Genomic DNA, 27,559 nt, shown 5'->3' with positions numbered 1-27,559 from the left:
TGAGGACTCGCTTGCAGGCGAGTGAACGGCAAATAACAAAACTTAGTATTTAGAAGCTTCTTTCTGCTTCCTTCTATCTCCCCAGGAATGAGGAGGAGACAGCCATTGTCACGAGACCTTCAGCAATGACAGCCCCTAGGGTTGGCTCTGGCCCCAGCGCCATTCCTGGGAGCCGCAACTAACTCCCACATTCAGCCCTAATAAGTGTTTCGTACACTTGGCTTATTCTAAGTCCAGAATTTGGGAAAACCGCAGATTATAGGAAAATACCCTTTTCATTCTTGAACGAATGCCTTTCCACTCTGTGTTAGGAATGACGACTGGTTCGCTGAGTGGCTACTCTGGGTCAGGCACTGTGTTCTCAGCGCTTACCCTGAATTCCCCTCCACGGTGACTGTCACTGAGACCGTGCTTCCCCCTACTTTACAAGGAGGACACCGAGCACAGAGAAACGGGGTGTCTGCCCGAGGTGACACATCTGCAAAGTGGCTGAGTGGGAATTTGTTCCCATGAAGTCGTGCACTCCCCTGGAGTCCCGGGGTTTTGCCACCTCCCTTTGCGAGGCCACATGAGACTGGGGTGGAGCCGGATGCTCTGCGGCAGCCCCTGGAGGCAAGACGGAAGGAAGAGTCAAGATCTGCTTCGCCCACACCCACGGAGAAAACAGGTTTCACGTTTGTGCTGCTCCAGTGCCCATGAGGAGTCTGGCAGCATTGGGAAGTGAGCCCCGCTCCAAGACCCCCGTCTGAACAGGAGTCCCTGGGAGGTGGGGAGGAAAGAAACAGGGAATCTGTGACAGAGGCCTCCCTGCTGGATGACGGTGGCGAGAGGACGCCCCCCCCCCCCCGCCCCGCCATGGCTTTCTGCAACCCCTGCCCACACGGCTCTACCCAAACCCTGCCTGTGGCCCTCCCAGGCATCTGGGCAGTGGAGTGTTTCACTGTGGGGTTCAGCAGCAGAAGCTGTCATAGATTTCAGGACGATCCACTCAAATCAGAAACAGAAGGTTTTGTTCTGAGAAATGGAACGTGATAGAGCAGGGCCATCGAGTCTGTTTGCCAGCACACCCGGAGGGCTGAGCCCCGGCTTGGGTCTGGCTTGGGAGGCAGAGGAGCAGGAAGGAGAGAGGTCTGTCTTGCAATCAGATTTCTTGCGTGTGACTCCAGGGGACTCTGGGTGAGTTGCTGACTCTCCCTGAGCCTCACTGTCCTCACCGGGGAGGAAGGGCCAACCCAGCACCTTCTTTATGGGTTGCTGGGAAATTGTATGTGACCGAGCACGTAAGGCCCGGAGAACAGAGTCGGGGACAGAGAAAACGCCCGCTACTTCTGTCGTAACCACAAGCGCATCTGTGCGGCTGGGAGCAAGGGGCCGGCGCGGGTGTCGCTGTTGGAGGAGTGGACCGGGGGGTGGGGCAGGACACGCTGGGGGCGGGAGCGGAGAGGATGGGCAGAGCCAGGCCAGCCGAGGGCTGAGCCACTCCTGGCTGAGGGTCCACTCCATCCTGGGCCCAGGGAAGTTGTGTCTGTGTCGACTTCGGCTCGGCAACGTTGGGGTCCAGCCGCCCAGGTGAGAGTGCGCGTACCTAACTGTGGCTGGGTCACTTGTGGAGGTGGGGCCTGGTGTAGAATGTGCCAGGCAGGGCCACGCCGGGGCCTCCGTTCCTTTCTGCTTTCACTAACCACTTTGGGGATCTCGAAGACTCCGGGGTTTAAATTCCATTTGAACGTGGACGGCACCCGGACTTTTCTGCCTAGCCTAGATCCTCCCTGCTCTCCAAGTCCTGCCCCCTACCTCCGACTCAAACTCAGTGTGATCGAAACTTCCTCCTCTGAGTCCCTTCCCAAGGGAGCTCGTCTGCTTCAGAGACGTCCAGCTGGTCTGGGAGTCAACGGTCACTCCTCTCTGTCACATACACACAAACACACACACGGGCACACGCACACGACTGGTTAGCACATCCCGGCTGCCGTCCCCTCTCAGACATGCTCCGTATGGCCTGCCTCTCACTGCTTGTACTGCTACGGCCAAGTCCAACGCCACTCCACCTCCCACCTGGCTCATCGTGGGTCCCTCCCCACTGGTCTGTGCGGTTTCTTCTGCCCTCTTCCAAAACCACCACTATTCAACTTCCTGTCTTGTTCACCATCAAAGCTTTACCTCCAAGCCCCTCCGGCCTCATCTCCCCACCTCACCCACTCTGCCCCAGATCCAAGGACCCCTGCCTCCCCGCATCTCACACCTCTGCACACCCTGCCTCAGGGCCTTTGCACTTGTTTTTTTCCACCTCCTCCCCACATATCTACACGGTGCACCCCGGCTTCCTTCAGTTCCCTACTGAAATGCCGTGCCAGCAGCAAGGCCTTTCCTGACCCCCTCTCTAGAGTTTCCGGCCCCACTTCTTTTCTTTCCTCTGCACTGATCACCCACAACTAGGCTATTTACTTTCCTGCTTGCTTTCTCTCTGCCCCACTGGCATATAATCTTCATCATATAAACATTCTATGATATATTTTTAAACTGTTTCTGCTGCTGTTGTCTCCCCTGTGCCTAGAAAAAGGCCGGCATGTTGTAAGTGCTCATTACCTAGCAGTGGTAAGAGCTGGCCTAGTCTACCCCAACCCTCGTCCAGATCCACACACGCGGCCCTCATGCAGGAACGCAAGGCTGGTTAGAGCTGACTCCATGGGGGTCTGCTTTTATCCTGCTAGCGTACACAAGGAGCCCCCTGAAATAAACTCTGTGGGAGACCTTGGCTCAGGGCCTCACCACTTGAAAATGCAAACTGCATGACTCCTCTGGGACAAAACTGGGAGCTGCTGCCGAAACACACTTCTTGAATTAGTTACAGGACGCACTGTCTCTGGTTTTTCACCCGTGTTAGTACTGAGGCCATGGTGAGCCCTTCGTGAGTCCCCTGGACGCTCTCGGCCACGGCCTGGTGTTGCTGATTGACAAAGTGGGGTGAGAAGACAAATGAGCCATTCTCCCTGGTCGACTCACTTCTCTTGCCATCCTGAAACGTGTGCCTCTCTCTATCAATACGTTCTTGGTAGCTTCTACAGCAACCTTGGTCTATCTCAAATGCCTTTATCAAAATAAAAAAACCAAAACCAAACCAAACCAGTAGCGTGAACAGCTTAGAGAAAACAGTGGGCGAGAAACCATATTAGCGTTTGTCAATATTTCCCATGTTGGCCCCGAGAACTAATTTCTCAGGCTGGCTAGAAGGACCATCCTAATTATATTCAAATATAACCAATTTGAAACAATGCTTTCAGTAATGAGAGTCTGGCCCGTGGCAAATTTACAACAACACGTGGAGACGGATGTTAAAAAGGTGGTTGGATTATAAAATAACCTTTCAACTGTTGGTCCAAATGGTCAGCTCTTTCATATTAACCGAACGGAGTGCCTCTAATTGAGGTTAATAATGAAAATCTCCCATCTCTGGATCGTCATAAAAAGCCAGAATTCTAATTTTCGCCACTGAAGATGTTAAATCTTTAAACATTCGGTTGTTTAATTTATTAGACCTTGTTTCCCCCGGCATCTTCCTAACAGAAAATCTGACCACTAAAAATAAGAGTCAGCTGTGCTGATATATTTACATAAATAATTAAAAAACTCTACAGCCAGAGCAGGCGATAAAACGTATTGCCACCATAAACTTGCAATGGAAGAACATCAGTTTAATTAAAAGCTACAAAGGCACCACTGTAAACAATTCATTTGCATTTCAAGCTCTGTGTTTGTTGACTGGGGAAAGGATTAATTCATTCAACAAAGCGAAACAGAAAGGACCTCACCCCAAATCCCGTTATTGAGGTCAGTAACCACATTTAATTAAGATGAAGTGTTAATAATATATTTGAGTAGAGGGAGGTTCTTTTAATTTCCCCAGGTAGAAATGTTATTTTTTAGCCTTTAACTCCTGATTAAAATTTAACAGGTGGGAGTCACCCCAAATTAAACTCTTAAATCTGGTTTTGAAATCTGTTCTTGGCAACACGAGGAGTCTGAAACCCCCCTCCTCCCCTCCCCACAAATGGGAGGCTACCATACACTTCGAGCCTCTGTGTTCCCGAGAAGGCCTGTGAAGACCAAATCCCAACTTCCAAGCAGACTGATTTTTGACATCTGCTTCTAAAGATCTTAGAAGATACAGAACCAAATGTCCCATAGACAGCCTGCGATTTCCCCTTGATTTCACCTCCGGGCACTTCTGTCTGCCTGGCCCAGGCTGGGCTGGGGCTATTTCAGGAACTCTCAGCCTCGATGAGTCTTCTCTGTCCCTGGTGGCCTCCTCCCAAGCCCTAGCAGATATCCTGGCACGTACCCACTGGCCAAATACATTTTTTGGTCCCGTGAAAGTTTTGAGATCACTTTGGCCTTTGGCATGATTAAGCTATCAGGAATACGTCATTAATAATCCTCTAGGATTTCGCTAGCAAGGCGAGATCTCGAATGGGCTGCAAACAGATGGTTTCGCCGGCTTTAAAGTTGACCATGGTCGTGTCGCCACGATGCTCTCTCCGGATGTTCGAGGTCTATTCATTTAGATTTTGTTCTTTTCTTTTCCAACTGTGGAGACGACGGATTACGCGTTCGGGTCCCTGAAGCGTTGTAGGCCCCCTGGAGAATCGGAAGGTCCACGTGCCGGGCCTCAAGTGCTAACTCTGAGGTGGTGCTGATGCGACTGCATCAGGGAGGGATGGTTACCCGCCTGCCACTCCCCCCACCCCACCCCCCAGGGCCCGGGATCGGTGAGGCGATGGAGAGTTAGGGCGGGAATGACAGTAAGGCATCAGGAGGGTAGCGCCAGATGTCCAGAAAGCACATGTCCAGATGCCCAGGGAGCACAGTCCCGAGGTCAGAGCAGTCCCCCACCCCCCGCAGAGGTGATACCCAGCCCGCCCCATGGGGACACACGCGTGGGCACCGTGGGCTCTCAGCAGCCCCAGACGCTCTCCCCCCACGTCGGCACGCTCTCCTCCCACGAAGGAGGACTCCGAGAGGCTCCCCGAGGCGCCGCTTTCCTCATCGGTGAAAAGGGAGGCCAACGATGTGTCCTTCGCGGGTTCATGGGCAATAAATGATCCCCCCGTGAAGGTGCTTTGGGTGCACGTTGATATAAACACGCTGGGCACTTTGTCCCGGGACCAGCAAGCTTACCGCCCTCTTTCTCAAACACCTGTCTCTGGGGGGGGGGGGTGCGGAGACGCCCTCCAGTTGCGGGGATGGGGGGCAGCCCGGTCCCAGGAGGTGGAGGGCTGCACAGAAGTACAGAGAGAGCTGGGTTTCTGGAGGATTCCGGACCGCAGCGATGCTTGGACACAATTTCTGCTGCCTGGCTCTTTGTCCCCAGCTGGCGACCGCTGGTTCTGACTTCCCAAGGAAACCGTGTATTTTCCTCCTTCCTTCCTTGCCCTCCTGCCTCCAGCCTTCTTTGTGGGACCCATGCTCTTGCTCTCACGACTGCAAGCTCCCCGGGGGCTGCGGGCAGAGGCCCCCTCATTGACAAGCAAGCCCAGCACCCCGGGGGGGGGGTCAGCAGGCTCCCAACGAACACTGTTCAACTGAGCAACCGAATGAGCGGTAATGACAATCCTCGCGCTTTCCCTCCGCCAAGCATTTGGTCTTGAGCAACATGATTATCTATTATTTTGATTACGTAGAAATCTAATATCATGGCAGGTTTGATCCTTTTAAATTTATCCTGTGGTTTTTCGTTATGGAGAAAAGCTCAGTCCCCAAAGTTCCCCATGGCAGAAGCGTCTAGTTACTCGACACTGTATCCTCTCTTCCTTTCTTAATTCGTAAAGAATCCCAGTTTCAAAAGCTAGCTGCTACCCAGCTAAACGACCCTACGCTCTGGTATCCCTCGGAGTTAGGTGTGGTCATGGGACTAATTTTGGCCAATGAGATTTACACAGTAATGGGGCTGACTTCTAGGACGTTTCCTTAACAGATGGGAGACCCGATGCTCTTCTTCCCCCTTCTCCCATCTCACAGTCTGGAATGTAGACATGAAGCCTGGCGCACTAGCAACCATTACAGCCCATGAGGAAGGGGATACCAGCCTGGAGGTAGTCGACTGGTGAGCAGGAAGGAGACTGGACCCCATGGCAGTTTTGTGGGACCGCCATACGAGCCCTGGGCCCTGCCGTGGCTACTCTAGACTTCTGTTACGGGAGACTCCCCACCCCCCAAAAAAAGAGTTCTGTTTTTTCTGAGCCACGGTCATTTTGAATTTTCATGTTATGTTCAGCCAAACTCAATCTTCCCAGATACAGCGCTGCTCGACCCACCCTTGCAGGGCTCCCTGGATGAATGTTTTCTCCAAAACCATGTTGAGCAATGATAGGTCATTTCATGTCGGCACGAATGATATTTCTCAACACATGGCTTATATATTCAGTGTGTAGTCAGGAACCTCTGCTGTGGTGTGGTTTATTGTAGACCCCGGACAAGACGAGCTCGGTCTGAAAAAATGCTCAAAATAGGAAGTGCTACTTGGGTGCCCCCAAGGAAATCCCCCAATTGTGAAAGACAATGAGATAAGTCCTCTCAGGCTGTTGGGAGGGACTGAGCAGCCGGCTGCCTCCCCAAAGCAACGGAACCAACAGGGCCCAAGGGGTCCTCCCTGGTATTCAGTTCACTGGTGGAGAACGTGGGACAAAGGCATTTTGTCATTTGTCATACATTTCCAGTGTAGCATAAGGATAACTGAGCGGCTCCTTCCAACAGCAATTAGCCAACAAGCTCAGATGCAAAGTCTGCTCCTTATTAGAGACACCTGAACGTCACGAGTGTCATGGGGAAATGCCGGGCCCCTGTCTTGGGGGCGTGGAGCCGGGGCTGCAGTGTGCAGAGGGGGATGGGGTGAGGGAGGCGGAGCCGAGTGGCTTTCTAATCCTGACATCAACTCAAATCTTAAGGGAAAATATAAATGTGACTGCGTGGGTATAAAAAAAAGAACTATTTTTACGACAAAAGGCATTAACAATACCAATACTTTGGGTGCAAAGTATTTTCAAAAAAGTTCTCCGGGAAATTAATGATGCATTCAACAATTTAACTGTAAGCATGTCCGCTGACCTTTTCAAAAAATAATTGCATACAATTGGAAACACTCTTAATATCTAATAACAAGGAAATGAATGAACAAATGAGAGCGTCCATGTAATAAGATAATAGAATTCTATCAGGCAATTAAAAATAATGGCCGTGTCTTGACAGGAGAAGCTGTTCACCATGTCCTGGGAAGCAGACAAGGCAGGTTCCCAGACAGGACGGGTGATGGGAGCTATTTCTGGTAATAAAAACGGAAGGTTTCTCACATGTGACATCGGACGGAGATATACCCACATTGTCAGGAGGGGATTTCCTGGGCGAGATGATCACCAATTCTTTATTCTCAACTGCCTTTTCCAAAGTCTCCTCCATGAACTATCTTAACTTTATAATAAGGATAAGAAGATAGAAGTCATTAAAAAGAAGAGTTGCGCTGTCACCAGCCCGCAGATGTCCATTCTGATTCGGCGGAGAGGGCGGCGATGGGCTTTTTCACAAGTTTTAATAACTTGGGCTTTTTAGTGAGAATATTCACTCTGATGCCCGGACACCTCCTGTCTTCAGCATTACAGACTTCTCAGAGATCAAGGCGCCTTTCATAGACTTGACTGTTTCCCGGTGAGATGAAGAGGGCCCACCAGGGGCCGGCTGTGCCAGCCTCATGTCCGAGACAAGACACGCCTTTCATCACGGGAGCCAGGACACCAGCCGTGATGGGAATCGGCTAGAAAGTTTGTTAAGTTTGGGGTGGGCTCGGGGTGCGGAGGAGGTTTCCCTGCCTTGACAGGGAAGGAGCCTGCCCTCAGGGTTGGGGCAGGACCCGTGTCAGGGGCATCTCCCCCTGGGCTCCAAAGCTCCCAGTTCTGGTGGTAAGAGCTGCACCTGTCCGTGAGGCTGTCCCTGCCTCTGATGAGCTCAGCACCAGCACCAGGGGAGGCGCGGTGGAGGGAGCCGAGAGCCAGGCCCAGAGAGGAGCCCTGCCGGCCACGCTGGGGTCCCGCGGGAAGGCCTGTGTGGGAGGAGTCTGACCAGAGAGAGAAACGTGTCCATCTCTCAATCCCTCTCTCTCGCCCACACACATCTACTTTGCTTCAAGGCTGGAAGAGAGTTCTCTCCAGACACTGCTAGGCTCAATCTGTAAATGCTCGTTAAGTAAACCAGCCACAGAGAAACACCTCGGCGGCATTTCCTGAGGGCACTCATAGCGTTGAACGTGGTCTCAGTGACTCTTGGTGGTTCCTCATGGCTCAGCCCCCATTCCTGACTCCTGGGAAATGCATCCCACATTCCTGCGGTCATCATGGTGGGACGTGGGGCCCACAGTGGGCACGCCTTCCCCCCCACCCCCCCGCTACTCCATTTGGCTCCGAGAAGGGCGTGTGTGCAAGTTGGCTCGGTGGGACCCAAGTGTGGCCCTTGGACTTGAACTTTCAATCGGGAAGCATCTCTTCCTGGTGGGAGGGTTGAGGACGGGCACTGCCGGTGGCCGTTCAGGCACGGCTGAGGCTGAAGCCGACCCAGGGTGGAGGAGCAGAGCCAAGAGGTGCGGTAAGAACATACGCCAGACACCCGAGTTCTTGTGCTGGGTTCCCTCGTGCCCGTGCGCCTTTCAGATACGTGGGCTGATACGTGGCATCTTGGGCTAAGCCACTCAGAAGAGGGACTGGCAGCTTACGGGGAAGGGTCAGATCTATGCCGATCGACTGGAGCTTCCCACACTCCTGCCTCTTCCCTCGGGTCTCCCATCTAGGAACGGGGAGCACATCACTCGCTCTGATCTCCTCTCTCACGCGGTGGGTGCCGCAGACGGACCTTCTGCCTGTGCTACAATGAGGAACGTGCGCATCCCATGCCAGAAGCCGGGTCCTTGCGCACCATGGCTCCCAGCCTGGTCCTGACACCCCCTCAATGTCTGGGCTCTTGCCAGTCACGCCCTCCCTCTCCGGAGCCAGAATCCTGCCTGCCTCAGTGTGCTGGGACGGCTCTCTGAGGCCGGTCCCACATCCCAGCTCCACACGCCATCTGCAAGATGGGCTCTCCTTCCTCTGTCCCCATCAGCTGCCCGCCGTGGTGGGCGGCCACATCCGAACATCCGCTCTGGTCCCCTGATCTGAGAGGCTCATGACCGCGGGCTACGGAGAGCAGACGCACCTGGGGTTCGCGAACCCGTGTGGGTGAGCGGCACGAGTGGGGGAAGGGTCGGAGGCGGTTCACTCCTTCTTCTCTGTGAGGCCGGGGAGTGGCAGCCCGACCTTCCCATCCCCGAGAGACGCAGCACGGCCCCGAGTTCCTGTGCTGTCGCGGGGCCTGACCCTCTCAGCATGTTCTTTAGTTCTATATGCGATGCAGGAACTCTTCCAGCAAATTCCCCAGTTTGCCCAAGTCGGCCAGAGCGGGTCTTAAAACAGAGAACCCGGACAGACCCGCCTCTCCCGCTGCTGCCGTCTACCACGCATCTGCCCCTCGCCACCCTGTTAAGGCTTCTTGATTGGCGACATCCCAAGTCACCCAGCGACGGCGGAGCTCCCCGCCACCCCATCTCAGCAATGACAAGCCCATCCGAACTCCACATTTGGTTCCTCCCCACCCCAGAGCCGCCTCTTCCTCCTCCTGTTGTACAAGTACAAAATGACCGTTCAGCTTCCACAAAGACAACCTAAATGAGTGCGTCCACCTTACCGGCTGAGAAAGCGACCAGCTTCCCTGGCTCAGGACTTAAGGAAAACTTGCTCTTTGATATTTAAATTGCGTATTTCCTTTGCCTGGTACCCAGCAGGAAAAGCAAAGAGAGAGAACAGAACGGCGATTTCAGGTCACATTATTATCGGATTTGGTATAGTACAGGCCTGTATCTCATCCGTCCGGCATTTCGGAAAGTTTTGTTCTGAAAGTAAATCGCCTTTTGGGATTGGAAACGAACGTGCGCCGCGTGCCGGCCAGCTCGCTCCCTGGTAACGGGGCCGCGCGGAGATGGTGACACGTTTCCAGGTGTTTTGAATCAGGAAAATACGACCCGTGTTTATTAGAAGTGTATCTAATACTTGATTATCTGTTCCTCCTAGGAGAGGAAGATTAGATTTTGGAAGAGAAAGATTAATAACTTTCTTTTGCGGAGACAAGCGTGCGTTTGGACCTGCATACCCGATTCGGGCTGCTGGTGAAACACGGCACCGCGGAGAGCAGCTTGTCTCCGTGGGCTCCGTGGGTAATGATCATTTAATTAAATCTTGTCATGAAAACACCTTCCTTCTCGCACCGGACAGAGTTTAAGAAATGAAGACAGAAATTTTTAAAAGACTGTTTTCTTTTCTTTCTTTCTTTTTTTTTTGGCTTGCCATTTATCAGTGGAAAATCTAACCCCGATGTTCCAGTTCTATAGACCAGTGATGTCTGTTCCATCCCGTTTTGACCGGTTGGGAATCCATAGCCCTAGGCATAGAGCAAGGGCCTTTGCATACTGACCTGTTTCTATTCTGATTCCTCCACTAAGCTGGGCCACCTGGAGCTGTTACTGAACCTCTCTGGGTTCCTAATACGCTTGTCTGTCTGTGGAGTCAGCCACTGCCTTCCTTAGCAAGCTGTGGTGACCAGAGTGTGGGTCAAGTGTCTGAGAGGCAAGGCACCATAGCAGGTGGGCTTTCTTTTCTTTCTTTCTTTCTTTTTTTTTTTTTTTCCAGGGACTATGCTTGGCAGACCCCTCTGGCCATTTACAGAGACAGCCTGAAGTCCCTCTCCTCCTGAGCTGGTCTACTGCTGGGAAGCAGGTGTGCGGGCAGCAGGCCCCCCCACCCGGACTCAGCCTGGTCTTGATACAATCAGCCACAGACTTCACTGCGACACGTACCTTCTTGTTACCCAGATCCCTAACAGATTTAATTTAATGCTAGGTCACTCCTGACAACCAGGCCTGCAGCCGGGAAAGAAATACTATTTCTGCGTGACTCGGGTCTCCAGGTAGAGAGCGGCTCACCTACCTGATGGTTTGATGCTGCAGGGAATCAGGGTCTGTGGCGTTCACGGTCAGAAGCACGCTGCCTACGGAGATATTCTCCTGCCTGGTCACTGTCATGGGGTCCGGGTAGAAAACCGGACCCTCATTGACATCCAGGACGGTGATGTGGACCGTGGCCGTGGAGCTGGGGCCGTAGGAGACGTCGGGCACCAGCGGGTCCTCATTTTCCACTTTGATCAGCAGGGTGTGAAAGGCGGAGATCTCGTAGTCCAGGGGCTGGAAAGCAGAGATGGGAGGCTCAGCATGTGTATCTGCTACAGAGGGCAGAAGGCGCCTTTGCCCCAGGTCCCTGCGACAGCCCACGAACCGACGTGTGGGTGATCGGGTTTGGATCCAGGTTTTGTGGGCTAATGTGAATGCAGCGTGGGGTCCTCCTTAAGGATATGCAACATCCAGATACAGAATTGGGATGGAAGCTGGCAGTTTTTGTTTTTGTTTTTGAGATTGAGAAGTGACAACACATGATGTGAGCCCAGAGTGCTAGGGTCCCCGTCTGAGACCATCTAAAGATGACGCCCTCACCCTGCCGACATTAAAAGTCTTCCTACCTGTAACCCGTAGCCCCATGACTCTGACACTCCGTGGGTTTCGGGGACAAACAACTCTGAAACCTAAACCTTCGCCAACTACGGGGTCACCCTGCCTCGGTTACTATGGGGGGAGGTCGAGTGGAAAAGGCAGCCCCAAATTCCATCTTTAATGTTTCCATCTCCCTGGCCACAAGCGCCGAAGCGGGATTCTGGACAGCAGGAAAAGGAGAGTTTCTCCTGCCGGTTGCATTTCCGGGAAGGGCGTGGCATAGGGAAAAGGACTGGAGGGGACTGGAGACACGTGGGGTTAAGCCTCGGGGCCCTTCCCCACCTGAGGGCATTTAAAACCTGCGGGCAATTTTCAATGGTCACCATGAGTAGGGGCTCTGTGGTCAGATACAGGGCAGGGATTATGAGACACATGGCCGTGCCTGGGAGGGACCCTCCAGCATGATGATGGTGGATGGTCCTGGCCCCAGGGTCACTGAGATGTGGCCCCACTCTAGGTGATGTCGCAAAGGGCTGGTAGAACCCGCCTCCCCCAGCGGCTGTGCAGAGTCAATCAGATCCTGTCACTGAGGGCGTGTGGGGAGACATTTAGGTCGGATGAGGGCAGGCTGTTTATTTCAAGTAATTTTCCTCATGTTGACTGGGACGATGGGTAGCTAATGCCTCAGACCCAGGACACATGGATGCTCTTGCTGGAAGGACAGGACCAAAGTGAGTGCGGGGAGTCGGTTCGCACTCGACCAAAAGGAAGCAAAAGGTGAAAAGGTTGTAAGAGCCACAGGAAGTGGGAGCAGTGTGAGACCGGGAAGCTGGGCAGAGAGCCCTGCACACGCACGCACACGCACACCCACAGGAAATGCTTCCTGATGGTAACAGGACCCTCTCTCCACACCTGCCACAACTCCCAGAGGGACTTACAGTGTTAACAGGTGTAGCGCTCCTGGCACCGAGGAGCTACCCAGTTAGATGTGGGTCCCATCCCTGTAACACACGAATATCTCGCCCTCCATCCCTCTCCAGTAAGAGACTTCTGTCCATCCCGAGTGACACCCCAAATACATGACCTCGGTGACATACATTTCAAACTGGGGCCCAGGGTGTTGCCATGCACCCAGATTTATCATTTATCCCAAATCTAGCCCAGCTGATTTTTCTACCACGATGGAAAAGCCACCAGGCTGGGGTTTCTTCCATTTGTGAGCTCCACGAGACTTGGAACAGCAGAATTTGAGCCTGAGGTTGAGGCTGACATGGTGAGTGGGAGGGCCGGGCCACTTGCCGCATGGAGTAGGGCAGACCCGGGCGGGGAGAGAAGATCGGGGTCCCCAGAGGAAGTGGTCTGGTTTATTTACACATGGCCTTTACACAGTATGACTAAAATGCGTGTTTCTTTACATGGTAGGTACAAGTGTGTACGTTTCTGTTGGATCAGTATACGTGTGCCCATATAGTAAACACGCACATGTGTGTTTTTACATGTCAGATGTGCATGTGTGTATATGTGAGCGAATGTGTGTATGATAGGGGTGTGTGTGTGTGTGTGTGTGTGTGTGTGAGGAGCTCTGTCTGGGTTCCCTGAGACTCCAGCCAAGTCTGGAAGCAGAGCCTGAGGCAGGGATTTGGAGCATGATGTACTGGCGTGCCTTCTCAGAAGAAGAAGGGAGCAGGGAGGTGGTCTCTGCTGGAGTCCAGCTACAGCTCAGTGCCAGGGGAGCTCTGGAACTTTCCCTGATCACCAAATCAGCCCCATCTCAGGGTAGTGGGTGGCCTTTTGCCTCCCTCTGCAGTCAGGTGCTGGCTGCAGGCTCTCTCCAGCGGGCAGAGCTTGGCTTGCCTTCCCTTCGGTGGGCTGTTCTGCTGGGAAGATGGAGGCTGGGAGCCAGCACTCGGGGCTCTGGGAGCATCTGCTCCCACCTAGTCAGGGACCCTGGTGGGTGCGTTAGTTTCCTAGGGCTGCCGGATAAAGGACTGGGTAGCTTAATAATACAGAAATCAACTGTCTCACAGTCCTGGAGACCAGAAAGCACAAAATCAAATGGGAATGGGGCTGTGCTGGCTCTGAGAACTTTGGGGGGAACTTCCCTGCCTTACCCTGGGGTTCCCTGGCCTGTAGCCGCCCCACTCCCATCTCTTCCTCCGTAGCCATACAGCCCCCTCCCTGCGTGTCCCTGTCATCTCCTCACACGAACACGGTCCTGCTGGAGGGGGGCGCACCCTCTCCACCATGACCTCAACTAATCACATCTGCAGTGACTCTATTTGCAAATATGGCCACATTCGGGGGCCCGGGGGTAAGGACTTCAAAATATCTTTTCTTGGGGGACACAATTCAATCCACACTGGTGGGCCAGACCCATGGCTCCCCGACCCCCACAATATACATGTCTGGTTTTCACCACCGCCCTTCATTCCATCCCACGACATTATTTATCCCTTCCTGTGCACCTACTGTGTGCTAGGAGGGCTCTGTGAGCGTCAATGCACCCGGTCCTCACTTTACATCATAATAGTGGGCATTTTTAGTCCCCTTTCCTCCTTGAGGGAACAGGCTCAGAGAGGTTGAGTAACTCAGTCACAGTCACACAGCTAATAAGCAGCACTGAGCCACGCGTTGGCCCGGAGAGTGTGATGAAAAAGGAGGGAGAACGGACATCCCCTGGGCGCCACCCCGGCCTTGGAGGGTTTGGGAAGTGACCAGTGCACAGAGGGAGGGCAGGGGGCACTGAGTCATACAATGTCTTTCTGGAGGGCAGGGCCGCTCGAGCGCTGGTTCCCATCTGCACGGTCCCTGGCTGTAATAATTCCAGCCGAGGGTTTCCCTGCGCAGCCGCCGGGAGCTGGTGCAACATGGCTCTCTCCTCCCGGACATTGCCCTGGCTCACGCTGGGTGAAGAGGCCCTCCATCATCTGGGGCATATGACTTTAGTGATATGATCTGTCTGATGCAAGGTCTCTAGATCAGGGAGGGGAGGGAATTGAACTTCTGATAACACTTCTTAAACACTTCTGATCAAGTTCCAGAGATTCCACCTAATTCCTATTTCATCAGTGTCAAGTGAGGGTGTGGACAAGCATCACGGAGTCGTCACAGGCTGGGAAAGCCAGCCCACACGGGAAGTGTAAAGAACCTGTGGGAAGAGGGAAGGTTTGAAAGTGCGCCAACAGTGATTTGCAAGCCTATTATGGGTTTGGGGATCAAGGCTTTCTGGATATTTCCATCTCCTCCAGGGACAGAAGAGATAATACACTTAAAATGCAGGGTAGATTATGTTCAGCGGGAAGGGTAACTCTCTGACAGTTTTGGAATAGGTTTACAAAGCAACTAAGAGCATTGCTGAGCAGAAGGTTTTAAAGAGGAAAGAGGTACTTGCTTTCCAGAACTGTTAGGATTTGGTCCTGCAGAGAGGAGGGACTCCCCTGGGAGCCACAGAGCCCTGTAATTTCTGCTCATTCTTCGGTATGCTCACTGCTAACTGGTTAGGGCACAACAGCTCATTGCCCAGTGACCATGCCCACCCCGTGCTCCCCTGCCCCTCTCTTCCTGCGGAGGCCCTAAAAGCCAGATTTGTACTTCCTATCCTTCCTTGCAGCCGGGACGGGCCCGAGTTATCTGGCCAATGATACGTCATGGGAAATTATCTGAGAAACCACTGGAAAAGATATTTCCTTCCCCGATGTGAGGAGGGGGCACTTGAGAGCACTCTCTCGTGTCTGCCAGGCTGCCTTCTTGCTACCTGCCTTAGAACACAGGGGGAAGATGTGATGCCCAGGGTTTTGGCAGCCACTTTGTATCCGCGAGGAAAAAAGCCAGAAGCATTTACAGAGTCCCCTGCTCGCTCTCTGATGCCTTGAGCTGCCAGCCAATCTTAGACTGACCTATCTTCATCTAGTTATGGAAATCATTAAATTCTCTTTATTATTTAAGCCACTATCAGCCTGGTATTCTCTTATTTGACCTGAGGACATTCCTAATGAAGCACAGGGTTGCTGGCAAAGTGAAAAGCATGGGGAACAAGGCAAGGCCTGCCTGCAGAAAGCTGTCCTGCTTCGACACAGGTGGGTTGAGAAGCAGAGAGAACCCAAGGCTCTCAGAGCAATTCGCATGGCAAGCAGCCAAAGGGAGGCAGAATCTCCATTTTAATTCTGAAGCAAAGGGAGTCCACTCACTGGTAAAACTGAGGCCCAGAGGGAGTTCAAGGTGCTGCAGGCACCTCCTCCACAAGAATTTGCAGGTGCAAACATCGTCCAGCAGGGCTCATCCACAAGGCTGTGCTCTACAAACCCCAGCATCTTCTGGGCCCGTGGCACCTCTCCCATGGGAAGGGCCGGGGAACCTGGGTCATAACTGGCCTCCCGGGTGACACTCCTGTATGCTAACATTTCAGGCTCCGCGTGGCTGGCCACGGCCACGGTGGCGATGCAGGGAGAAGAGAACGCCCCTTCGTGATTCTGGTTTTCTCCTAGTGTCTGTGCCACAAGCTCTCACACACACCGGGTGGGGGGGACGGTGCGCTTCTAGAATTTATGATGAGGCTGTATATGTACCTGAGCTTTGTCTTCCAGCTGCAGGTTTGGAAAATCGCCCGATGGCGTTTATGGATCGGGGCTGTCCTGTTTTGCATATCTTAGATAATTCAGTATCAATCATATGGAAAATCTCATTTAAAAATTAACTTGGTTTCTTTTTAAGGTTACACATATGTTTGAGTTTCCTAGAACATGTGAAACAGGTTGGTTTTGTGGCCATGAGGATATAAATACACCCTGAAGCCCTGAGCCTTTTTCTTTTTCAACCGCAGGAAGAGGAGACTAGGGCTGCCTTCTCCTTGACCTTCCCCAGCCGGGAGACCCTCTGTCTGGTGAAGAGGAAGGAGCAGGGGAAGCGTCCTTACTTTGACAACGGACAGCATCCCCTCGTTGGTCTGAGGGTTGGTGTGGATCTCGAAACTCTGGCCCGGATTTCCGTTGATGATGGTGTAGGCAGCCCTCCATGCACCTGTGGCGGGATCGTCCTTGTCCTCGACTGTCAAGTTGACGATAACCCCCACGGCTCCTTCCTCCACGGTGGCTTGAAACTGCACACAGAGCAAATGGTTATGGTCACTATTTGGTAAAAACAGCATCGACCCTTTACGGAGCCTTTCCCACAGGCCCGATAGTGGTCTGTGACCCATACCCCTCGTTTCACAGCCAACAGTGCAGGAGAGTTATGCTGCTGTGCCCAGCCGAGCTGGCAGACGGTCCATTCCTCCCCTTGGCCTTCCCTGTGCGGAGCGGAGGCTGGGAGACTGCCTTCTCTTCTACTGAATGTGGCCGGAAATGATGCTCGGCGGCTGGGAGCGGCTAGCCCTTCTCGGTGCCTCTCTTTCCATCTGTCTACACACAGACAACCCCAGGACCCAAGGGCAGGGTGTGGCCACAGGGGGAAGAATGTGGGTCCTGGGTCCCCTCACCTATAATGAGCTGTTGTTGAAAAAGAAATACACTTCTACAGAATGGGAGCCTTTATACAATTTTGCGTGTCTTTGCTCTTGCGACTTTGCTGACCTTAAACAACAAGGTCACCGGGGACCCAGGGCTCCTCCCTTGCAGGTGGGGTACCGGAGCTGAAGCCTGGGGTTTGACTCCACGGCTTCTGCTTGCTTGCACCATCTCCTCTAAAGAAGAGAGCTGATTTTCATCCGCCCCACCTCTTCCCCACAACAAGGAGGACTTTAAAAACCCATTTTCCAGGGGCGCCTGGGTGGCTCAGTGGGTTAAGCCGCTGCCTTCGGCTCAGGTCATGATCTCAGCGTCCTGGGATCGAGTCCCGCATCGGGCTCTCTGCTCAGCAGGGAACCTGCTTCCTCCTCTCTCTCTGCCTTCCTCTCTGCCTACTTGTGATCTCTCTCTGTCGAATAAATAAATAAAATCTTTAAAAAAAAAAAACCCATTTTCCAAGGAAACATATAAATCAGTTGTTCGGAGCCTTGTTGTACCTGTGTTTTTATTGTAATACATCTCCAATACTTGTTGCAAGAAGGTGTGGTGAAAATAAATCAATAAATGAAAAATCAGCTTTCCCATAGATAATTTCGTGAGCTATCATCAGCACATTCCTTTGAGCTGGAAGCATAAAGTATTGTTTTAGTGCTCACCTCTGACACACTACAGGTGAATAGTAATCTGTTTGCAAATATTTTACAAACAAGTAATACCAATAAGCTGACAAGAAGAAGAAATATCTTGGAATTTCAATTAGTAGGAAAGGGAGTCTCGAGACAGTGAGGCGATATCAGAAAGCCCTTGTGTTCAAAGAGAAGTAATTTGAGAAATGGGGTTTCAAAAGCAGTGGCTGATTAATTGACTTGCAAATCATTAATCAGAAGCCTTAATCTTGATGCCTTGGGGGGCTGGGGCGGGGACAGGAACTAATTTGTCTACCACACCTCAGTAAACCTGGGTGGGTTGTTTCCTTTCTATGAAAGGGATGCTGGGAAATTCTTGGAACCTGATGGCAGGATGGGAAGCAGCTAGAGCAGGGAGGGGCGGGGAGGATGCTGTCACATGGACAGGGCTTCAGGCGACAATGTTGACCTGATTCCTGTCTAAGTAGTCCTCTCTTTAGCTTTCCCTCTTTCCCATAAAAATCAGGGAATTCCTAAGCTTAAATCTAGATGTGGTTCTCAGCCCTGTCTGCACATTGGACTGTCTTCGAGAGCCCCCTCTTTTTTTTTTTTTTTAAATAACTGGGCCCTATTCTTTTTTTTTTTTTTTTTTTTTTTTTAAGATTTTATTTATCTATTTGACAGAGAGAGATCACAAGCAGGCAGAGAGGCAGGCAGAGAGAGAGGAGGACGCAGGCTCCCTGCTGAGCAGAGAGCCCGATGTGGGGCTCGATCCCAGGACCCTGAGATCATGACCCGAGCTGAAGGCAGCAGCCCAACCACTGAGCCACCCAGGCGCCCCAACTGGGCCCTATTCTAATTCAGTGGGTTTGGAGTAAGGTCTGAGATTAAGGATTTTCTCCACCTGCCCTGGTAATTCTAGTATGCAGTTCAGTTGACAGAAGCATGACAGAGTCCAAGGTCAAGAATGGGAAGGAGGTGTCAGTGTTGAGAGAGGCTGTCTGAGTTCCGTGCTGAGGGCCTGTGGGGGATCAGTGGCTCAGCAGGAAGGGACACTGGGATCAACCCCATCTGTTGGCCACATGCCCATGAGGCTATCTAATCTCTCCAGATATGGATGAAGAAAGAAGCACAGAGAAGGAAGGAAAGTCCAGAGTCGTTCAGTGAACCAAAGGTCAAATCCGCGCCTCCTGGATTCGTTATCTCCACTTATAATGAGTTCTATTACTCCAGACCCCCATCGCTGAGGCCCCCCTTCTCCCCTGCTGTGGTCCAGCCACTGATCACACCAGACCTCAGCTCATGACCTGTTCTCGTGTCTCGTCTGACACCTGTACCTTGGGACACCAGGGGGTGATGATGCGGGCATGGGGAGGGCCGGGACTGGAGGATGCTGCCATCCATCCATCTGATACAGGCACAGGTACACCCAGGACCGAGGTGAGGGGTTGCTTTGTCAAAGTGGACGGGGGTCACATTGCGGGTGAAGACACAGAACACATCATGATTGGGGGAGGCTGGAGGCTCAGTGAGGGCTGTCTTGTCCACAGCTTTCTCTCCGGCCCCTCCCATGATGGTAGGTGCAGCGAGGGGACCCAGTATATATTTGTCGAATGAGTCTGTGGTCTTAAATACAGGAGGTGGGATCTGGCATCAAAGGCCAGGATGGAGAGGACATGTGAGGGCTGCAGCTCTACGGGAGTGGTAAGAGGGACCGGCTGGCTGACTGATGCCTGACCCTGCCACGTGCTAGATGTTCCAGAAGGGCAGGGATGGACTGATCTCCCTTGTTCTCCAGGACATCGGTAGCACAGCCGCCTTATGACATTCATGGATCTTAGGTACTTTTACCTTCATTGGCCCTTCCTACTGAAATAGATTTTCATGGGTTTAAAAATTTTCTTTCTTTCTTTCTTTTTTTTTTACTAATGTGAGGGAAATAAATTATAATTTTCTTTGACACTGTAAGTTCTTATTCTGGTTTTAGGACCCTCAGCACTGTGCTTCTGGCACCTGATGGGTAATTCATCTCCAATCCCCAGTACGTAGCACAGCGCTGGACACATGAAGATCTGATGGATGGATAGAGGAATGGGTGGATGGATGGGTGGGTGGATTTGTAAAATTAATATTTAGGCCAGGTCTAAGTGGGAAAAACCTGTGCAGCTTTTCCCAGGATACTTTTTTTTTTTTTTAAAGTGTCTGTGGCATCTACCATAGAGGCTGGCATAGAAGACCCTTTTTAGTGTGTGAGAAAATGACTCTAAAGGGAATAATGTGGGATTGTTTTTTGAATTCTCACAGTGTGTATTGTGGCCTGATGTATCTTTAGATGGAGTAATATGTCCACAGCTACATTTGCCTACCATCCATCTACCCATCCATCATCCAATCCCCACCCATCACTTTCCATCTGTTCCCCTTCCACCCTCCATCCCACATCTATCCATCCATCTAGCCATTTATCTGCCTTCCATCTGTCATCCATCCATGTGTCCATTCTCCATCCCTGCATTTATCCATCCATCCATCCATCATCTATTAACCCATCCATCCATCCGTCCATCCATCCATCCATCCACACATCCATCCATCCATCTACCCAACCAACCACCCATCCGTCCATCCATCCATCCATCCATCCATCCATCCATCCATCCATCCACACATCCATCCATCCATCTGTCCATCCAATCATCCATCCATCCGACCATCCATCCATCCAACCATCCAACCATCTACCCAACCAACCACCCACCCATCCATCCATCCATCCTCCATCATCTACCCATCCATCCATCTTCCAACCACCCATCCATTTATCTATTCATCTACCCATCATTCTCTATCCATTCATCCATCCATCCATTTATCTTCCTTCCTTCCAGCTATCCATTGATCTTCCAGACACACAGACAGCCAACAATTATTGGGTGAGTGGCTTCTATGTGCCAAGCATGATATAGTCTAAATTCTAGGGATATGCTAGAAAAAAAAATAGACCCAGCACATTTATGATTATAAAGCTGTGCTAAATGTTGGGAAAAAAGTAACACTGAGCCTGTTGCTTGAAAGGGGAGTGGTGAGAGGGTCTGGGTGCCCAGTCTGGGGAGAGTCATTAGGGAGGAATTCCCTGAGAACTGAAAGCAGATGGGAAGTTAATAAGGGGCCAGTGGTGGAGGGAGCAGGGTACATTTGTAGAACCAAGGGAAGGTGGGTGTGGCTGGAGTGCAGGGAAGGGCTGGGGAGAACTATTTGCCATTGGGCTCCAGAGGAGGATAAGAGTCAGATCAGGCAACACTTTGGGGGTTACAAAAGGCATCTGGAATTTACCTTGAAAGTAAAGTGGAGTCTAGTCAAGAAATTGGGTTATGTTTAAATCTACTCTTGAGAGAATTCAGAAAAAAAAAAATCTTTAAATATAGAAAACATTCAACACAACTATTATAGTCTTTGTTAAGACCATTATCTGATTCTTGCATAAACTACAAAGCCAGTTTCCTTGAGCATCCATTTAGAAACTCATTATTGCTTAATTAAATACTCATTCTATTAATTCTATTCAATGTTTTAACCCCATTATGTAATTCAAGATGGAAAATTAAATAGATTAAAATGAAATAGTACCATTTTATATTTCGAGAGCAATGCTCACTTTGTGATTTAAAAACAATAGACAGACATTAATTTAGCATACCAGAGCAGGAGGAATTATTGATTGTAACATTAGTTCCTTTAATTGGAAAAAATAGATAAAGTCACTTTTATGTTAAACTGTGTGGCAAATCAAATACCAGACGCAAAATGTATTTTTACATAATCAGTGTGGGTGACTGGCTTGGGACATATTGAGGCTCATTAGACCTCTCCCTTGTATTCAGAACGGAGTATTTCCTTCTGCTTTCTTTGACAACATGGGGTGAGTTTTGTGATGGACCTTTAGGAAGAGAATTCCTGGACCTTCCAGAAAGGTCATCCATCCTCAGGGGGAAGAGAGGTTACCATTTTATTTTACACCAAGAATAAATTCTCTTCCTCATTGAGCAAATGGTTGGTTTTAGGTTAAGGTTAACCTGAAATTGGAAGTAATAATCAGCAGGGTAGAAAGCCACAGGTGGGAAAGAAGTGACCGTGTGTGACTTTAAGGGACTGGGCATCTACATGCTTGCATGTTTGACAACTGGATTCCAGGTTCATGAACTGTCAACCATGATGTTTCATAGATGGTGAACTTGAAAAGTTTGATGTAAACATTTGGGTCCTGGCTTTGGGAAATTAAATGATAAATTCCCCAAAACTTTTATAAACCTGAATTTCTCTTTGTGAGGTTAAAAGCATGCAGGGCAGATCATCAGAAACTTAACTTGCAAATAATTTTATGAGTCTATATTTACATAAAGGATAGAGCTCATTGGAAAAATCTGATCTTTTGCTGATAGCCTAATGGATAGAGACTGTGATTGCTAAGAATATGATATTATGTTCAAGGATCTTGGTACATTGCCTGGTATAGGGTAAGGACTCAGCGTTTGTTAGTGAGGATGTTGATGATGGGATTTGTTTTGTATCATATGAAATTCTTACTAGTAAATTGGAAGATATGGCTCAAATTCTTGTGACTCTTTCTGTACTTACGGTCTGCCTTTTAATGTGTAATGCACAAAGATACTTGCAATTGGTGTCGAAAAGCTCTTCTCTTTTCAGTTATGTATATCTGACACTCATATCCTTGCTTATCCCTGATTTTTCTCTAACAACAGGCCCTTTATTGCCAAGGCAAATGATGTTAACCTACAGCACCCACATTTAGAAGGGATGGCTGTATTAGGTATCTGGTTTCCTCTGTCTATGATTAGGATTCACCCCAGGATATAGAAAAATGAAAGAACTCCTTCTAGTAAATATCCTTTAAGGGTCTACTGCATGCCGAGGAGTCCACCAGAGGCAGGAAATAGAGCAGTAAATGAAAGAGACACTATTCTCTCCCCTCGGGGGATTGGAGCTCAGTAGACTGACACATTTCCTCCCACTGACCCCCTTTCTTTATATGTTTTGTTGACCTATGACATATCCAACCATATTGTTTTCTACCATTTCTCCACTGTCATACATCCAAAGCTGCACCTGTAGCCAATTACAGATGCTTTTACATTTACACATGATCTGATTTCCAGCTAATGGTCATTTCAATAAGTGGTGGTGGATTATTTGGATGGAGAGAACAATGAATTATATGGAGAGAATAATGAATCTTGATCCCTACCTCACACCATACACAACATGTGGAAGGTAAAACTGCAGTGGTTTTAAAAGAAAACATACGGGGACATTTTAATTCACCTTACAGTTAATGTATATAGGCTCTATATATCTACGTAATACATAAAATACTTTAAGTACATAAAATAATACAAAACTATAATTATGTATGTAAAGTTCACATAATAGAATATACATAATATTTAAATGAAAATTTTAACAAGTACACAGAGTTTTAATAAAAGTTCATTTAGTATTTTAAAGAAGACTTTATGTCTAAGAAATGATTAACAACAGAGAACCACATGGGTCTCTGAAGGTCCTTGGCTGAAAACCTTCAGCCAGCCCTCAAGAACTGGATCTACTGAGTCCTTCCCTAGCCATGTCCCAATAGGACATGCATAGGGAGGCTCCAAAATGACTGCAGAACCAAGACGGGAGGAGAACATACAGGAGCCTACCAGACCATAATGGCCCCAGACATTGCTATATGGGACTCTTCTCTCCACTTGGTTAAAATTCTGTCACCTCTAAATACCCCTTTCTCTTTGAAGACGAGAAGCGGTGCCAGCACTTTGGTTTTCAACACTCACGGAAGACAATTCACACAGGGAGAAGTAAATCCGATGCTAGAGCCACGGGTCCCAGCAACTATGATCAGAGACTTCCTTCCCTGTCCTCTCAAGCAGAGACAGCTTGGGGCATGCGCCTCCCAGCTGTGAGCTTCTGGAGAATGAGGTTTTTGTCTCTGATTTCCCAAAATGCCAGATCTTTCATAAGGGGAGAGCACTATATGTAGAAGTTAAATTTTGTTTTTGTTTTGTTTTGTTTTGTTTTTGAGAGAGGGCGAGCACACATGAGCACATGCATGCGTGAGTGGAGGGTGGGGGGTGCAGAGGGAGAGGAAGAGAGAAAGAATCGTAAGCAGGCTTCACGCTCAGTGTGGAGCATGACGTGGGTCTTGATCCTAGGAGCCGTGAGATCATGACCTGAGCCGAAACCAAGAGTTGGATGCTTAACCTACTGAGCCACCCAGGTGCCCCATTTTGGGACCATTTTTATCTATGAAATAAATAACCTAAAAGAAGATGATGTCCCTGTATATGTGTCTGAGAATAGCGGCCATGTCGTCTCTCTCCTCAAGGAGAAAAAGACGAGTGAACGAACTGTAGTTCGGATGGCAGAAACTATTAATAGAGTTTTACGTGCTGGTGGTCAGTGTTCCTTTTCTGAGGATCCTAAAAGAAGATCCCAGCCCCTGCTGAGAAGACTGCTCTAGGAGGCCGTTTGTGTCATGGGATCCCAGCTTCCTTGGCCGGAGCTGAATGGACCCAAGAGTGTGCCTGACTCACAGGTGACCACAGGAACAATCAAGGTGATTCTCTACGAGTGTGAACTCAGAGAAATAGAGGTTATAATCAGAGATCCTAAGTTTCTGAGTAGCTGAGCATGGGGGGACTTTTTTATTTTTTTGTCCCTCGGATACTGATGACTAGATGCAGGGAGAGGCAAAAGAATGGACACAATGAGAGAAGAATGGAGAGCTCCCAGAGCACTCAAAAGACAAAAGACAGATGGGGAATCATTGGTCTCCCACTGGTTTTCCAGCCCCAACTCCATGCCCAGGAGGTTCCCTACACCTCTTGTCTGCTGGATGCTTCTGGGCCTGTCAACAATGGCTTCACCAGCCACTTTGTGTGGGTTTCTTCTGCTCCTAATGCAGCCCTGAGGAAACCGGCTCTGGCGGATGTCTGCCATTCTCAGCAAGTAAATGTGGCCTTTTTGATGAAGATTTGGGTCCACAGATGTCTCCTCAAGGATCTTTTTTCCCTTTGCTACGGAGAATTTCAAACATTGATAAAAGCAGCCAGAATAAAGAGCCCCTCGTGCCCACCATCAGGCTTCAGAGATTTTCAGCTCGTGCCCCCCTGTGCTTCAGCTACACACTCTCGTCTCCTCATTCCCGTATCATCTGGAACAAATCCCAGACGTATCATTGTATCTGTAAATATGTCACTGCGTGGCTCTAAAAGATAAAGGCTCTTTTTAAGAAAACATAATCAAAGTCCTTTCTTGATCCAACTAACATTAATTTCTTCTGATAATTACTGTTTTTCTTTTGTGCCAGATACTTTGATAAAAGCATTTGCATGTTCTCTCTGTTATAGAGAGAGAGAGTACCTACCCGCTCTGGGAAAGGACAGCTATAAAGGGACTTTGTAGACACCCCCCCCCCCCGTGTTGGCAGCGTTTTCTCAGTTCAACGTTCAGGCCAGAGAAGAAGTGTAAATGGTTCAACAATGATAAGAGACCAGCAGCCCAACAACCGAGCCAAGAGCAGTCTCCAAGCTTCCCTGGCATCCCAGGCAATGTGGTTCTCGATCTGGGGGTGGGGGCAAGGCAAAGATCCCCCAGGTTGGTGTGACCCAACCCCCCAGAGAAGCCCCGGGCTGGAAGGAAAGCTCCGTGCCTGGGGGGGCTGCCGTCTGTGGGTCCCCTTCTATCAGGAGGAAGGACCGAGCGTCCCCAGCTTTCTGGCTGTACAGGGGCAGGGCGATGGGCCAGTGGTCCGGGAGGGAGACTGCGCCCTCCGGCGGGGGTCGGTCTCCTTTCCCGCCCCGTGCACACGTCTCTGTGTCGACACATTCCCCATAAGGAGCTGCCTCGCATTGCAGCACATTGGAGGGGCTGAGCCAATGACTTTTTTTTTTTTTTTTTTAAAGATTTTATTTATTTACTTGACAGACAGAGATCACGAGTAGGCAGAGAGGCAGGCAGAGAGAGAGAGGGGGAAGCAGGCTCCTGGCTGAGCAGAGAGCCCGATGTGGGGCTTGATTCCAGGACCCTGAGATCATGACCTGAGCTGAAGGCAGAGGCTTTAACCCACTGAGCCACCCTGGCACCCCGTGAGTCAATGACTTTCAAGGACGATGCCCAGCCAGGCCTGCTCTCTGGGGGCCCGGCAAGGCACCTGCTAATGCCCATTTCTTCCCCGCGCCTCCGTGATCTTGCTTGCGGCCGCCCCTCCAATCTGCCAAACGCACACACCCATGCGTGCGAGGGAAGCAGTGAGTTTTCAGGAAGAAGATGCTCGCGTAACAAAATGTGCCTTTTCCTCCACGGAACAAAATGACGGGGACACAAAGCCACTGAAGACCGACCGGAAACTAACGCAGTGGAGGGGTGGTTGTCAAACTGTGTTCCTGGAAATCAAGGACGTTTGAGGGATGGTACGGGGGTCCTTCCAATGGGTCAGCCCCCACCCCCAACCCCTGAAACAGTAAGACTTAAACAACCTGCATCATGTTTGGTCTGTTTGGAGTTAGAGTTTCTGCTCAAGATTTTGCCTGAAAAAAAAAAAAAATGTTTTGCTGTAAAAAGAAGTTTGCACATCATTGCCTTTGGGAATTTGCATAACAAATATTACATCAGATAAAGAGAGAAAATTAAAATCAAGGAGCCAAGAGGCCCACATCCTTCCTTTTCTGAATGCCAGGTGTGGACACATTACTCCATCTGACAGGAGCATCTCTTCCTCACTAGAGTTTCTCTCTTTAAAAAAATGAGAGAAAGCAAAACGCATTCATACATCTGACGAGATAATTGGAAAGTTTAATTTTGAGAAGAAGAGAGATTTTCTGTGGAGATGTGCATCCAACCGCAGACACTGGAATCTGGATGAAGAATGACTTTTCTTTTTTAGGAGCAGCAGCATGGTGGGCTCCAAAGGCTTTGGGATTGGGTTGATGCAATTCTGCAAATTTGTAAGCGTGGAAACTTTGGGGAAGTGGGGGCGCTTTTGGGCCTACCTCGAATTCGTGGGTAGATCTTATAATGTCTCTGAGTCCCTGTCTGACTCTCTGATAGGTAGGGCGTTGGACTAGAGCACAAGGTTCTTAACACTCATTACATATCAGAATTGCTTACAAACCCTTAGAAATGGTGGATGACCTGGGGGCCCGCATTCACAGGATTTCCTTGGGTGAAGCCCCGGCATTGATATGTCTCAAAGGTCCCCCACATGATCTCACTGGGCACAGCTGCTTGAGATGACTCTCAGGTCCCCTCCTGGCATTATGATCAGGGGTTAAGAAGAGCTTCATGATCCCCTCCAGCTCACGCAGGGTCCTAACAGATGAAGACACCATTGTGGGAGTCAGAGGACACCACTGGTGGAGAACCTTGAGAACTCTTCCTTCTACACTCGGCTCTACAGGGGTCATCAGAGGTGCTAAGGGGAGCAGTGGAATACATAGATTTGCCAATGAGATCACAGGGCTAGGGCCTGAAGGTTGTGGTTTTCAGCGTCTCGAACAGGAATCTGGAGCCCATTAGTAGTTAGCCCATTCTCCTCCATCTGGCCCCTAACAGCTACGAATCTGCTACCGCCACGGATTTGCCCTTACATTTTGTGCAAATGGAATCACGTGACAGGTGGCCTTGTGGGTCTGGCTTCTTGCACTGAGCTGAGTGCTTTCAAGGCTTGTCCGTGTCGCAGCAGACATCAGGACTCCGTTCCTTTTTATGGATGAATGCTACCCCACTGTACGGACAGACCACAGTTC

The 27,559-nt window shown here is 50.3% G+C and overlaps 1 protein-coding gene across 1 annotated transcript in view; it reads right to left on the bottom strand.

Moving 5' to 3' along the window:
* The window catches only part of CDH13 (cadherin 13), a 981,609-nt gene that overhangs the window by 74,724 nt on the left and 879,326 nt on the right, over positions 1 to 27,559 (bottom strand). Inside the window, exons 9-10 of the mRNA XM_013056985.2 lie at positions 16,521 to 16,703; positions 11,052 to 11,305 (exon numbers count right to left, since the gene is read on the bottom strand). Coding sequence (XP_012912439.2) covers positions 11,052 to 11,305; positions 16,521 to 16,703 — 437 coding nt within the window. The remainder of the gene's footprint in view (positions 1 to 11,051; positions 11,306 to 16,520; positions 16,704 to 27,559) is intronic.

The sequence above is a fragment of the Mustela putorius genome, unplaced genomic scaffold (genome assembly GCF_011764305.1).
Source record: "Mustela putorius furo isolate JIRA1106 unplaced genomic scaffold, ASM1176430v1.1 tig00000174_pilon_pilon_pilon, whole genome shotgun sequence".
NCBI lineage: Eukaryota > Metazoa > Chordata > Mammalia > Carnivora > Mustelidae > Mustela > Mustela putorius.
Note: the sequence above shows the minus strand (reverse complement) of the source record. Positions and strands in the feature narration are given on the sequence as shown.